Here is a 15,847-nt window from a genome sequence, read left to right as displayed (position 1 = left end):
TATATTCAAAATAATAAAATAAAAATCCGCTTAAAATTTCAATTGGTTTGTCCAAGGTTTGAAAAATTCTAGCAAACTTCTTTGGATTTTTTCTTTAACTGTTCAAAAATCCCAATTATGACATATCTTTTTGTATAAGCATATATTTTGATTTAAATAAATCAATGATACTGAAAAATGAGTTTTTAATTTATCTTTAGGGAGACTTTTATCTTGAATATCATATTTTTTATAAATAATACCTATATTACTTTAATAGACACGAATTGCAAAAGTATATTTGTACGCAATAAATTAATTTCTTTGTGTGCAATAAATTAATATGAAGAATGTAATATATTTGCATGTATTTTTATTCAAACACAACTACATTTGTGCATGTACTACATATCGATATGGTTTTGTGCTACTCGTGCAGATAAAATAAAATATTGTTTTGAAGTTTATTGACCTCGACGAGCCTCACAGTTTCGCCTGTAATCACACAAAAATCAGATAATGCTCTGTCGTATGTTATCTTTCGATTTATCGCTACTTATCATACTAACCTCTATATGAAGAGCGAGCACGCCTTCCGAGTCGTTTGACAAAATTTCAATTGAAGCCATACCATCTTTATCAACTATCACTGACTTTCCGGAGCATTTGCTGACTTCTTTGTCGACTTCTCCTGTTATGACATCGCAATAAGTACCGGAGGGCAATCCAGTTTGCAATTTCTCACGAAGATCGCCCTCGACGGTAAACGCGATGAAACCTTTGTTGCCGCGGGAGAAGGCGATTTGATTCTTTCCATTGCTCCACCAGTTCTCCAGTCGTTCACCATTAACAATATTACGAAATTTAATCATATGATAGATCTGCAGCCACCTGTGTTCGCAGACCCAACCGTTGGTGCATTGACCATTGGAGATTTCAGGCGAAATGATGTCGCCATCCGAATTTGCCGGTGGCCCTTGACTAGGATCAGTAAAAGCGAAGGAGCTCATAACTCGAGGGTGACCATAAGAATAGGCAAGCATGAAGGCCACTGCCATCTGCGAATAATAAGAAATACGTATTATTATCTTAAAGTAGAAGATCTCGTGTCTTATAGTTATCTCGAAAAATCGAATTCTACCTTGTACGGTTTTGGATCTTTATGCGTTAGAATGCTGGCTCCGCCGGCACCGTGGCCTCTCTGATTATCATGATTGTCAATCATAACTAACGCATCGGAGGAAGGTAGCAATCTCCAAGCATCTGAATCATTGAATGTTTGCAGCCTTGCCAATTTGTCCTGGCCACGGAACATATTACCAAGAATTATTCCATATTGAAACTCGATGACGTTTGCGAATGTGTTATATTCGTATTTGCTAACGGCTTCGCCACCAAGATCGATGACTTCTTGATAGATATAAGGTTTCAAAGGATTCTGTCGTTTCGAAGGATATCCATTTTTGGGGGACAGAGCTTTTGTTCTCTTGTAGATATTCTTAAGATCTTCTGGCCACATGTGTTTAGCTGCGTCAATGCTACAAAAATATTAAAATTGAAAGAAATACAATATATTTTTTAGCATGTATTGATAATAGTTATAAATTATTAAGCTACTGGAATATGTGTTTATCAGCAGAATTCACAGAAAAACGCAGAAAGATCTTTATTTATGATAATGAAAATTATTCAAATTTAATTTTAAAGAAATAACGATATTATTTTACAAACAAAAATTGCTTCTTGTGAATCATTATCACTATTACTAGTCGAGAACAGAGTGTGTGAATCGTAATTAATTCATAAGTTTTCTCAACAGGATCGTGCGCAGGATCGTATAAAGTTGCATCGAGTAACGCGAGGCTTTCCGTGCATTTTGCCGTTCTTATTGCAGATGTCTCATTACAAATGGCCGATAATTTCGAATACTTTTTATTTCGCAGGCGAGATCGGTAGCTAACACGTCTTTGATCAAAGGACAATTATTCAACATCCCGGACAATTATTTCCAGGCGAAATTATGAGGAATCAGCTCGTTGAATTAATTAACGTTATCCAATTAAATTTTTTATCGTTTGCTCCGTGAATTTTGTTAAATTTAATCGTATTCGCGATCACCTCTGTATTTGCTAAAGGTAAATTTTATTCTTCTCACTGTTGTGTCGGTGCAACACGGTGGCTAATGCACCGAAGGTCAAAGTTCATTGCAACTCGTGGAAAATGATGCGACGAAGTAGCGTTATTTATTTAGCGTTGTAATTTACTTGTGGATAACACGCGATAGTTAGAGTTAATTTATTTACGAGCTGCCGCGGCTACGTATTAATTAACCGAGTTATTTAAAACGCTCGAATCACTGCTGCAAATTTATACTTGCTGAAAAGTATATATCGGAATAGAATTTCTATTAATTACAATATCGTATTTGCGTATTGTATATAGAAATAAAAATAAAATTAGTGCCGCAATTATAAAACGGACACACATAATTTGATTCAAGTAAGAAAATGCAGATGTAAGAGATAAAATTAACATTATTACAATTCTCATTAGTTAATGAGATTATGACTTCCTTGTGCTTTCTTTATAATATACTGTCTCAAATAACATTACATTATGAATTAATGATATAATTCGTTATAATTTCATTGTTATCCGATATGTTCATAATTTCGCGCAAACAAAAAAAAAAGAATTTTGTTGTTGCCATAGACGTATATAACGTATATATATACAAATCATGTTCTCCTAATAACGCAAGCGTGAAAATTTTCGAAAATTCGTTTCTTATTATTTTATATTATCAGGAGAATATATTTTGCGAGGAGGTCGATGATGCGTTGATGACCTCTTTACAAATCATGTTCTTCTAATAACGCAAGCATGAAAATTTTCGAAAATTCGTTTCTTATTATTTTATATTATCAGAAGAATATATTTTTCGAGGAGGTCGATGATGCGTTGATGACCTCTTTACAAATCATGTTCTCCTAATAACGCAAGCGTGAAAATTTTCGAAAATTCGATTCTTATTATTTTATATTATCAGGAGAATATATTTTGCGAGGAGGTCGATGATGCGTTGATGACCTCTTTACAAATCATGTTCTCCTAATAACGCAAACGTGAAAATTTTCGAAAATTCGTTTCTTATAATTTATATTATCAGGAGAATATATTTTGCGAGGAGGTCGATGATGCGTTGATGACCTCTTTACAAATCATGTTCTCCTAATAACGCAAGCGTGAAAATTTTCGAAAATTCGATTCTTATTATTTTATATTATCAGGAGAATATATTTTTCGAGGAGGTCGATGATGCGTTGATGACCTCTTTACAAATCATGTTCTCCTAATAACGCAAGCGTGAAAATTTTCGAAAATTCGATTCTTATTATTTTATATTATCAGGAGAATATATTTTGCGAGGAGGTCGATGATGCGTTGATGACCTCTTTACAAATCATGTTCTCCTAATAACGCAAGCGTGAAAATTTTCGAAAATTCGATTCTTATTATTTTATATTATCAGGAGAATATATTTTGCGAGGAGGTCGATGATGCGTTGATGACCTCTTTACAAATCATGTTCTCCTAATAACGCAAACGTGAAAATTTTCGAAAATTCGTTTCTTATAATTTATATTATCAGGAGAATATATTTTGCGAGGAGGTCGATGATGCGTTGATGACCTCTTTACAAATCATGTTCTCCTAATAACGCAAGCGTGAAAATTTTCGAAAATTCGATTCTTATTATTTTATATTATCAGGAGAATATATTTTTCGAGGAGGTCGATGATGCGTTGATGACCTCTTTACAAATCATGTTCTCCTAATAACGCAAGCGTGAAAATTTTCGAAAATTCGATTCTTATTATTTTATATTATCAGGAGAATATATTTTGCGAGGAGGTCGATGATGCGTTGATGACCTCTTTACAAATCATGTTCTCCTAATAACGCAAGCGTGAAAATTTTCGAAAATTCGTTTCTTATAATTTATATTATCAGGAGAATATATTTTGCGAGGAGGTCGATGATGCGTTGATGACCTCTTTACAAATCATGTTCTCCTAATAACGCAAGCGTGAAAATTTTCGAAAATTCGATTCTTATTATTTTATATTATCAGGAGAATATATTTTGCGAGGAGGTCGATGATGCGTTGATGACCTCTTTACAAATCATGTTCTCCTAATAACGCAAACGTGAAAATTTTCGAAAATTCGTTTCTTATAATTTATATTATCAGGAGAATATATTTTGCGAGGAGGTCGATGATGCGTTGATGACCTCTTTACAAATCATGTTCTCCTAATAACGCAAGCGTGAAAATTTTCGAAAATTCGATTCTTATTATTTTATATTATCAGGAGAATATATTTTTCGAGGAGGTCGATGATGCGTTGATGACCTCTTTACAAATCATGTTCTCCTAATAACGCAAGCGTGAAAATTTTCGAAAATTCGATTCTTATTATTTTATATTATCAGGAGAATATATTTTGCGAGGAGGTCGATGATGCGTTGATGACCTCTTTACAAATCATGTTCTCCTAATAACGCAAGCGTGAAAATTTTCGAAAATTCGTTTCTTATAATTTATATTATCAGGAGAATATATTTTGCGAGGAGGTCGATGATGCGTTGATGACCTCTTTACAAATCATGTTCTCCTAATAACGCAAGCGTGAAAATTTTCGAAAATTCGATTCTTATTATTTTATATTATCAGGAGAATATATTTTGCGAGGAGGTCGATGATGCGTTGATGACCTCTTTACAAATCATGTTCTCCTAATAACGCAAACGTGAAAATTTTCGAAAATTCGTTTCTTATAATTTATATTATCAGGAGAATATATTTTGCGAGGAGGTCGATGATGCGTTGATGACCTCTTTACAAATCATGTTCTCCTAATAACGCAAGCGTGAAAATTTTCGAAAATTCGTTTCTTATAATTTATATTATCAGGAGAATATATTTTGCGAGGAGGTCGATGATGCGTTGATGACCTCTTTACAAATCATGTTGTCCTAATAACGCAAGCATGAAAATTTTCGAAAATTCGTTTCTTATTATTTTATATTATCAGGAGAATATATTTTTCGAGGAGGTCGATGATGCGTTGATGACCTCTTTACAAATCATGTTCTCCTAATAACGCAAGCGTGAAAATTTTCGAAAATTCGATTCTTATTATTTTATATTATCAGGAGAATATATTTTGCGAGGAGGTCGATGATGCGTTGATGACCTCTTTACAAATCATGTTCTCCTAATAACGCAAGCGTGAAAATTTTCGAAAATTCGATTCTTATTATTTTATATTATCAGGAGAATATATTTTGCGAGGAGGTCGATGATGCGTTGATGACCTCTTTACAAATCATGTTCTCCTAATAACGCAAGCGTGAAAATTTTCGAAAATTCGATTCTTATTATTTTATATTATCAGGAGAATATATTTTGCGAGGAGGTCGATGATGCGTTGATGACCTCTTTACAAATCATGTTCTCCTAATAACGCAAGCGTGAAAATTTTCGAAAATTCGATTCTTATTATTTTATATTATCAGGAGAATATATTTTGCGAGGAGGTCGAGGATGCGTTGATGACCTCTTTACAAATCATGTTCTCCTAATAACGCAAGCGTGAAAATTTTCGAAAATTCGTTTCTTATAATTTATATTATCAGGAGAATATATTTTGCGAGGAGGTCGATGATGCGTTGATGACCTCTTTACAAATCATGTTGTCCTAATAACGCAAGCATGAAAATTTTCGAAAATTCGTTTCTTATTATTTTATATTATCAGGAGAATATATTTTTCGAGGAGGTCGATGATGCGTTGATGACCTCTTTACAAATCATGTTCTCCTAATAACGCAAGCGTGAAAATTTTCGAAAATTCGATTCTTATTATTTTATATTATCAGGAGAATATATTTTGCGAGGAGGTCGATGATGCGTTGATGACCTCTTTACAAATCATGTTCTCCTAATAACGCAAGCGTGAAAATTTTCGAAAATTCGATTCTTATTATTTTATATTATCAGGAGAATATATTTTGCGAGGAGGTCGATGATGCGTTGATGACCTCTTTACAAATCATGTTCTCCTAATAACGCAAGCGTGAAAATTTTCGAAAATTCGTTTCTTATTATTATAAAATAATTATTATAAAATAATAAGAAACGAATTTTCGAAAATTTTCACGCTTGCGTTATTAGGAGAACATGATTTGTAAAGAGGTCATCAACGCATCATCGACCTCCTCGCAAAATATATTCTCCTGATAATATAAAATAATAAGAATCGAATTTTCGAAAATTTTCACGCTTGCGTTATTAGGAGAATATGATTTGTAAAGAGGTCATCAACGCATCATCGACCTCCTCGCAAAATATATTCTCCTGATAATATAAAATAATAAGAATCGAATTTTCGAAAATTTTCACGCTTGCGTTATTAGGAGAACATGATTTGTAAAGAGGTCATCAACGCATCATCGATCTCCTCGCAAAATATATTCTCCTGATAATATAAAATAATAAGAATCGAATTTTCGAAAATTTTCACGCTTGCGTTATTAGGAGAACATGATTTGTAAAGAGGTCATCAACGGATCATCGACCTCCTCGCAAAATATATTCTCCTGATAATATAAAATAATAAGAAACGAATTTTCGAAAATTTTCATGCTTGCGTTATTAGGAGAACATGATTTGTAAAGAGGTCATCAACGCATCATCGACCTCCTCGAAAAATATATTCTCCTGATAATATAAAATAATAAGAAACGAATTTTCGAAAATTTTCATGCTTGCGTTATTAGGAGAACATGATTTGTAAAGAGGTCATCAACGCATCATCGACCTCCTCGCAAAATATATTCTCCTGATAATATAAATTATAAGAAACGAATTTTCGAAAATTTTCACGCTTGCGTTATTAGGAGAACATGATTTGTAAAGAGGTCATCAATGCATCATCGACCTCCTCGCAAAATATATTCTCCTGATAATATAAATTATCAGAAACGATTTTTCGAAAATTTTCACGTTTGCGTTATTAGGAGAACATGATTTGTAAAGAAGTCATCAACGCAACATCGACTTCCTCGCAAAATATATTCTCCTGATAATATAAATTATAAGAAACGAATTTTCGAAAATTTTCACGTTTGCGTTATTAGGAGAACATGATTTGTAAAGAGGTCATCAACGCATCATCGACCTCCTCGCAAAGTATATTCTCCTGATAATATAAAATAATAAGAAACGAATTTTCGAAAATTTTCACGCTTGCGTTATTAGGAGAACATGATTTGTAAAGAGGTCATCAACGCATTATCGACCTCCTCGCAAAATATATTCTCCTGATAATATAAAATAATAAGAAACGAATTTTCGAAAATTTTCACGCTTGCGTTATTAGGAGAACATGATTTGTAAAGAGGTCATCAACGCATCATCGACCTCCTCGCAAAATATATTCTCCTGATAATATAAAATAATAAGAAACGAATTTTCGAAAATTTTCACGCTTGCGTTATTAGGAGAACATGATTTGTAAAGAGGTCATCAACGCATCATCGACCTCCTCGCAAAATATATTCTCCTGATAATATAAAATAATAAGAATCGAATTTTCGAAAATTTTCACGCTTGCGTTATTAGGAGAACATGATTTGTAAAGAGGTCATCAACGCATCATCGACCTCCTCGAAAAATATATTCTCCTGATAATATAAAATAATAAGAATCGAATTTTCGAACATTTTCACGCTTGCGTTATTAGGAGAACATGATTTGTAAAGAGGTCATCAACGCATCATCGACCTCCTCGAAAAATATATTCTCCTGATAATATAAAATAATAAGAAACGAATTTTCGAAAATTTTCATGCTTGCGTTATTAGGAGAACATGATTTGTAAAGAGGTCATCAACGCATCATCGACCTCCTCGCAAAATATATTCTCCTGATAATATAAATTATAAGAAACGAATTTTCGAAAATTTTCACGCTTGCGTTATTAGGAGAACATGATTTGTAAAGAGGTCATCAATGCATCATCGACCTCCTCGCAAAATATATTCTCCTGATAATATAAATTATCAGAAACGATTTTTCGAAAATTTTCACGTTTGCGTTATTAGGAGAACATGATTTGTAAAGAAGTCATCAACGCAACATCGACTTCCTCGCAAAATATATTCTCCTGATAATATAAATTATAAGAAACGAATTTTCGAAAATTTTCACGTTTGCGTTATTAGGAGAACATGATTTGTAAAGAGGTCATCAACGCATCATCGACCTCCTCGCAAAGTATATTCTCCTGATAATATAAAATAATAAGAAACGAATTTTCGAAAATTTTCACGCTTGCGTTATTAGGAGAACATGATTTGTAAAGAGGTCATCAACGCATTATCGACCTCCTCGCAAAATATATTCTCCTGATAATATAAAATAATAAGAAACGAATTTTCGAAAATTTTCACGCTTGCGTTATTAGGAGAACATGATTTGTAAAGAGGTCATCAACGCATCATCGACCTCCTCGCAAAATATATTCTCCTGATAATATAAAATAATAAGAAACGAATTTTCGAAAATTTTCACGCTTGCGTTATTAGGAGAACATGATTTGTAAAGAGGTCATCAACGCATCATCGACCTCCTCGCAAAATATATTCTCCTGATAATATAAAATAATAAGAATCGAATTTTCGAAAATTTTCACGCTTGCGTTATTAGGAGAACATGATTTGTAAAGAGGTCATCAACGCATCATCGACCTCCTCGAAAAATATATTCTCCTGATAATATAAAATAATAAGAATCGAATTTTCGAACATTTTCACGCTTGCGTTATTAGGAGAACATGATTTGTAAAGAGGTCATCAACGCATCATCGACCTCCTCGAAAAATATATTCTCCTGATAATATAAAATAATAAGAAACGAATTTTCGAAAATTTTCATGCTTGCGTTATTAGGAGAACATGATTTGTAAAGAGGTCATCAACGCATCATCGAGAATATATTTTGCGAAGAGGTCGATGATGCGTTGATGACCTCTTTACAAATCATGTTCTCCTAATAACGCAAACGTGAAAATTTTCGAAAATTCGTTTCTTATAATTTATATTATCAGGAGAATATATTTTGCGCGGAGGTCGATGATGCGTTTATGATCTCTTTACAAATCATGTTCTCCTATATATGTCTATGGTTGTTGCTGCGAAACGACATATTATATTCAAAAATCAATATTTAAATATCAATAATTATCAATAATTAATAAATATCAATAATTTTCTATTTTGTCGATAAGACAAGAAAATCTTGTTGAATAAATTTGTAACAACATATAAATAAATTGAAATAGAATAATCCATCTCTATATTGTAATAAAATGATCGTTTTGATATCAAAATAATCAATCTATATTATTAAAAATAATATGAATATTATAAATAACGTGCATAAATCGAAAAATACAATTTCAAGTATCGTAAGCAGTTTTCGCAATCTACGTATTAATTAACGAAATTTGCTTCGACAGAATAAAATACGCTGCGCCAGAGCAAACTCGTTTCTTTTGCGCACGCATCGTGACTTTAACGCACTTTTATACCCGTCAAGATTTCTTAATACGCGCGATCATGCCACATTCCTTTTCGAAATATGCGCAAGACATTCGCGAGATGCGGGGTCCCCGTAAAAGACGACGTCGCGCCCCGTTATCATTCCCGACGCGCATATCGCTCTTGCGCTTGTAAAGCCCCCGGTTCGGTACGAGAGATGGTACGATTTCGCTGCGGGTTACAATTACGAGCGAGATGCGTAATTAAAAGCTGATGTCTCTCATTTATTAATGCTACCAGACGAGTCGGACCTCTGCCGCGCGGCACCGCTCTCGTCCGGTTTAATGTTAAACATCATCAGTCTTCGGCGCATCCTTGATGCAGAGGAAAAGAGGAAAAAAAGGAAAAAGAGAAACGGGCGGTGTTGCACAGAGCGCATCTCACGAATTTACACTTCACGCATAGTGAGAGAGCCGGGAGATTTTATGTCTCATTCACATATATATTATATATATATTTTTTTTTCTTGCTGTGAAGGAATGTGCATCTATCGTACATTGATGTTGCGTGCAGATAGGAATTATCGAAAAGCGTGATCGCAAATGTTGCAAATGGTTTAATCAATATTATGTTTCCTTAATTAAGCTCGGACTGATTGCAAAAAATTACGGATGATACATTATCATAGAATTCGTTATCATTTAAAAGCATGTCATTGAAAAAAAACAGCTGATATCTCCTAAAATTCTTTTATATAATATTTTCCAAGCTCGAATAATTTTTATAAAGGACATCAATCCCCTATTAATGATTCTTAATAAAAAAAGGAATTATACTGCAAATATATAGTAATTAAATATAGTTACCGGAGGCCAGCGATTCCACAATCGATGACTTCATTTAAAAATTTAATTATTTCCTTCCGAACGTGTTCCTTGCGTTGATCGAGATCATGAAGGCCGGACAGTTCACAGTCTCGAACTTCGGTGGCATTGTTATAATTTTGTATTTGACATGATTTATGGAAGTCTTCTGGGCCATATGGAACTGCCGGATAACGTCGCTGTTCCGGATCTGCTGATGTACCACCAGTACCGTACGCAGGTTGTGCGTCCGCTGTCATGTGATTAATTACTATGTCGACATATATCCTCACACCAACTTTGTTACATCTCTTTACCATGTTCTTAAATTCGGTTTTATTTCCGGATCGGCTGATAATCTTATAGGAAAGTGGCTGATATTTCTCGTACCAGGGTCTATTCTTTATTACGAGATTCTCATTTATAGGAGAAACCTATAACCATTTATAGAAGAAATTTTGTTTTATAAATGAAGAACAATATAAATTTGATATTATATTTTTTTTAGAATATAAATGATACAGGTTTTAGAACTAAAAACATCATTGATTCTAGTTTCATAGCCATTTTTCAAAAATATATATACTACAAATTTTATGTGAATAAAAATAATTCTAATATAGAGAGTAAGTGATACGGTTTGCGTTTTTTATTCTTTGTTTAATTCTTTCATTTTATTTGTTTTCGAACTATTTGCATTCATTAATAAGTTCATAAATAATTTGAAGAATAAAAATTTGAAGAATAAATCAAGAAAAATGTAAAAAGAGCACCCTGATGTTGTTATTAAAAGATAATATAAAAATGTTTAAATGTCTTATAAACTTTCTTTTTTCAAACACTTCATTTTGATATTTTTATTTATTAATATCTAAAATTTCATACAATAAAAATAATTCATTATACATACTTGTACACCACCGTAGCCCTTTGGACCAAGGAAATCCTCGCATTCTTTGGCGATATCGTTGAATTTCCATTCAAACAAGTGAACCATAGTTGTTCTGTCACCCACATAATGCGGATTCTTCTGGGCGAATGCGATCGCCAAGAAAGACGTAAAAATTGAAGTGAAGAATAACATCGTGATGCTAAACTTGAAACTGCATGTATTGAGTTTCCACGTGCTCTGACTGACAATTTATAGAAAACTTTTGCGCTGTGTGTGATAAAATTTTGTCATTTACACGATTATTTATGATGATGGATGGTGATGCGATAATGTGTATCATTAATTAATATTAATGGAGCAGTCGATAATGCCATTACATTTGTCATTCTTTTTCTAAGGAAGTGACATTAATTATTGACGGTCAAGGTAATTTACGATGCAAATAACAATTGTTACGGTTCAATATTGAAAAACGATGACACACAACCGTATATCGTGCGCAAACTTTAGAAAATAGTGCGAAAAAACATATTTGAATTACATTACATAGGACTTTTTCATAAATGTTAGTGAAATTTAAGTAGACTTTATTTGTCTTTAAATATTGTTCGTATAATATCATAGTAAAAATCATTAATTCAATTATATTCTTTTTTCGATAGCGTCTGATGGCTACAGCTATGATCAGCGGTCTTTTTAAAAGGCCATTAACACTGACGCGACTGCTTCAATAGCAGATGGCACGATTGATAAATCGGGACAGACTAAATCTCGCGATATTTCATATCATAAGCATAACCGGGATGCTGGAAAGATAATTATTTGCGATGCGCCTGCCATCTGACGCTCCTAACGAGTCGAATCGATCAGGAAACAACAAGGTTTCAGAGGCAGAGGCACGAGTGCGAAATGTCACAATAATATTCATCGATCTTTTTGACGTAACATCTATTGCTTTTTATTTCGAATTATTTGTCTGCGATTTATCATCTCGTTGACCGGTTCAGCATTTGCCACGCGAGTCGCAGAAACACGATGAAGCAAGTATAATAATGTAATCTATGTGTTAAGCGAGTTACGCGGGATTTTTACGCAAAAAAATACCGTGAATATCTTTGTAGACAGCAAGCACTGACAGTGGAACCTGCAAACTCTTTTTGTAACTTTAAGAATTTTATTCTTCTTCTATTATATGGATATTTAATTATGAATATCCACAGATGCTTAAAAATTATGAGGTAAAATAAAGAACTTTTTGACATCACGTCTTGTTTATTTATACTTGGACTGACTTGGCTACGGTATATCACAGTAGTTGATAGATCGAACTTTAGATAGAATTATATCGATCGCCAGCGAGAACTAGTGGTTTGAACTTTATACAATTTCATAAAACTCTGTTTCTCTCTTTCTCTATGTTAGTTTTAATTTTTAAGACGAAAATATATACGTATATTTGTTATATAAGATACACTCTCTTGCTAAAAAGGGGGAAAGGTATGTATACAAAATTAGACTAAATATATTATTTCTTAATTAATATATAGGATTTAAACTAAAATTACAATATACAATATTACATGTTAAACTGTAACAAATTAAACGAAGAAATTTTCTTTTATGTGTGCGTTATTATTATAAAATAAAGATAGATATGGAAGGTTAGCGAAGATAATATTGAATTTGCTAAACATGACATAAACCGGTATGATTATCGAAATCGCAAATTAAATAAAGAAACCATTAACACGTTTACTATCACTAATTATTCCGTTTATTTTCGCCAGAAACATTTTATTTTAGTTTTCTTAAAAAGTGATTTTAGTAAGATATAGTCATCGCGACAGGATGTATAAAATTTTGGGTGTTTAAAAGTGTCGGTACAAGTAGTATAACAAACGCAAAATATTTGGACGCGCCTGCGCGTCGGTGACAGTGAACATGTTAATTAATTGAAGTCATCTTAAACGAGCGAAAATAATGTTTAATGCTCCGTGTTACATTTAACTCGATTGCATTATTGATTAATATTATAATGATTCACGCTATTAGGTCAACGATATTATATATATATATTTTTTTACATATATATCTTACGTATAAAACAATAGAAATATCGCTGCGCACAAACAGACAATGGTATAGACAGATAAATGTGTCCCACACTCATAAACATGTCGTTGACACCTACGCAATCAAGCTGCGAATATGCGACAGTAATATAACATTACCAATAGTGACAAACACAGCTGCGTTTAATGTTTTACACTCAACTGCTGTTGACGTCTAGCGTTTCGATCTATGTGTTCTGTATTAAACTTTGTTCCAAACTGAAAGTGCCTTTATATCTCTCTACCTGACGACTGATTTTCAAACGTCTTTATCAAGAATACACGTGTACGCGTGTAAATAATAAATCTTTAATGTGTTTCCTTTATTTACAACGGACTGAAATATAACTTATTGTATATAGTATCGCATGCAATTACATCTAGTTAAACACTACGGCAATAGCATTCGTTTTAGCGAAATTTATCTGGCAAGTATTCAGACTTCTGTTGTTTATCCGGATCATAGCTTTGCTACGATCTCCGATTTCTGATTATTGATAGTGCAATTGAAAAAATGAATTTCTTACTAGAGTCGAGTACTAATGTGTGTTTAGGAAAGCGTCTACGGCAACATCAAGCTCTCAAGTTCTCATTCGTTAGTGTCAGATCGCCGTCCACGTTGTCCAGAAATGACACGGAATTTATTCCGCATCTTTTGGCTACGTAGTATCAGATCTAGTTTTAACAAGCGTAAGTAGCATTTCTCTGAGATTGTTATTGTAACCACATTTTGAATATGTCCTAGCGAAAAGTTCGACAATAATGTGGTTTCGTTGATTAATAATAAAAATGTTAAATAGAATAAGAATTCACTAAGAAATATTAATGAAAAGTTTAGCACGAGATTAATGACAGTTTGTATAGTTCCTGACAAATTGGAGACAAAAAGTAACATAATTGCATAAAATAAATGATACGTAAAGGGATGTAAAAGCATATAAATAATAAATTAATACATCTCCAGACGCACACATCTCATTCGATTAATCGTGTATTCGCTTCGATTAATTATGATGCATCCGTTTGATTGAACGATACTATCAAGTGCCTGTCAACGATAGAGAAAGCGTAACGAACGAAGCGACGGATGCATTTTCGTGTACATTGCACACATATTTACGTTTTTGCACATATTTTACGTTTAACAGATATATATATTTTTTTCCCTGCAACAATAACACGAGCGCGATTGTCATGACTGTCATTCCCACGACCATGGGATCAATCGAGCCTAGTGGAATCTCTCGATTCGTGACATATCTGGAAATAGCTCATCTCCACGGTCGAAACGCGACACCGGATAACACTGTTGAAACTTCTCTCGCCTTCGAAATCGAGAAGCAGCTGAATATGCGCACGTCGTTTCTGCGCCGTTAAAAATACTCGAGGATTAACGATACTTCCTTAAGACATAAAAGATAATTCCGCGCAGGACGCGGACGCGCCTCGATATCTTTCAACATGGATGGAGAAATCGTAGAGCCGTGTAGACGCGAGGTCGTTCGAACATTCAGACGAAAGCGACGAAACGAATCATCGGAATTTAGAATATGTGCGTTTTGTACAGCCAGACGAGATTCCTACGGCCTTCGTGCCTGAGCACTATCCTGATGTAAAGTCCACCCACCGCCTCGAGCGATCGAACCCCCGGCTGCTCCTGCTGCGGTTGCTGTTGTTGCGATTCCTCCTTTCGTCGTTGCATCTTTTCATCATCTTGCGTCTCTATCTTCTGCTCCGCGAGCGGTTCCTGACGCATCTTCTCTACGGGCTGCGCTTCCTCTTCCTGTTTACGCAGTCGCTCTTGCTCGCTGTCTTCCAGCGGCTGCGATGGTTTATCTTTCTGTCGCGACTGCTTCTCATCCTCCTTTTGACGCTCTTCATCTTTCGATGGTACTTGTTGCTCCTCTTTCTTCGGCTGCGTAACCTGTTGCGTCTCTTGTTCCTTTTCGAATTTGTCTCGTAATTTGTGCTCCTCTTCTTCCAGTTTCTTTTGCAACTGCTGCTCTTCTTGCTCCAGCTTTTGCTGCAACGCCTTCTCGTCTCGTTCGAGTTTACATTGCAATTGCTGCTCCTCGTGTTCCATCTTTTGTCGCAATTTTTGCTCTTCCTGTTCCAGTTTACGCTGCAATTGCTGTTGTTCTTGTTGAAGCTTTCGTTGTTCCCTGTCCTTCTCTATTTTCTGGCGTACCTGCTGCTGTAGATGACCCGGCTCTTTTCGTTGTAACTGCGCATCTTCCTGCTTTTGTTCCTGCTGCGACTCTTGCGACCGTGGCTCTTGCTCCACCTGTACCTGGACCTGAAGCTGCGACTCCTTTTGCTCTTTTCCCCGTGCGACAATATCGTCCATCGGCGCCGCTCCTTCGTCGGGGCCGGAAATATCCTCGTTTCGTCGAG

The 15,847-nt window shown here is 34.3% G+C and overlaps 2 protein-coding genes across 2 annotated transcripts; both read right to left on the bottom strand.

Moving 5' to 3' along the window:
• Positions 1 to 335: 335 nt before the first annotated feature.
• LOC105255480 (alpha-amylase A-like) lies at positions 336 to 11,587 on the bottom strand. Its single transcript, XM_025407580.1, has 5 exons — positions 11,361 to 11,587; positions 10,454 to 10,884; positions 1,121 to 1,517; positions 549 to 1,037; positions 336 to 474 (listed from the first exon to the last, which is right to left on the bottom strand). The coding sequence occupies exons 1-5, from the start codon at positions 11,532 to 11,534 to the stop codon at positions 463 to 465; spliced, it is 1,503 nt and encodes a 500-aa protein (XP_025263365.1). The 5' UTR covers positions 11,535 to 11,587; the 3' UTR covers positions 336 to 462.
• A 3,023-nt stretch (positions 11,588 to 14,610) lies between these two features.
• LOC105255482 (UPF0746 protein DDB_G0281095) lies at positions 14,611 to 15,828 on the bottom strand. Its single transcript, XM_011264779.2, has one exon. The coding sequence runs from the start codon at positions 15,798 to 15,800 to the stop codon at positions 14,997 to 14,999; it is 804 nt and encodes a 267-aa protein (XP_011263081.1). The 5' UTR covers positions 15,801 to 15,828; the 3' UTR covers positions 14,611 to 14,996.
• Positions 15,829 to 15,847: the final 19 nt, after the last annotated feature.

Source organism: Camponotus floridanus, unplaced genomic scaffold (assembly GCF_003227725.1).
Source record: "Camponotus floridanus strain SB8 unplaced genomic scaffold, Cflo_v7.5 scaffold18, whole genome shotgun sequence".
Taxonomy (NCBI): Eukaryota; Metazoa; Arthropoda; class Insecta; order Hymenoptera; family Formicidae; genus Camponotus; species Camponotus floridanus.
This window is presented reverse-complemented; position numbering and strand designations above follow the sequence as displayed.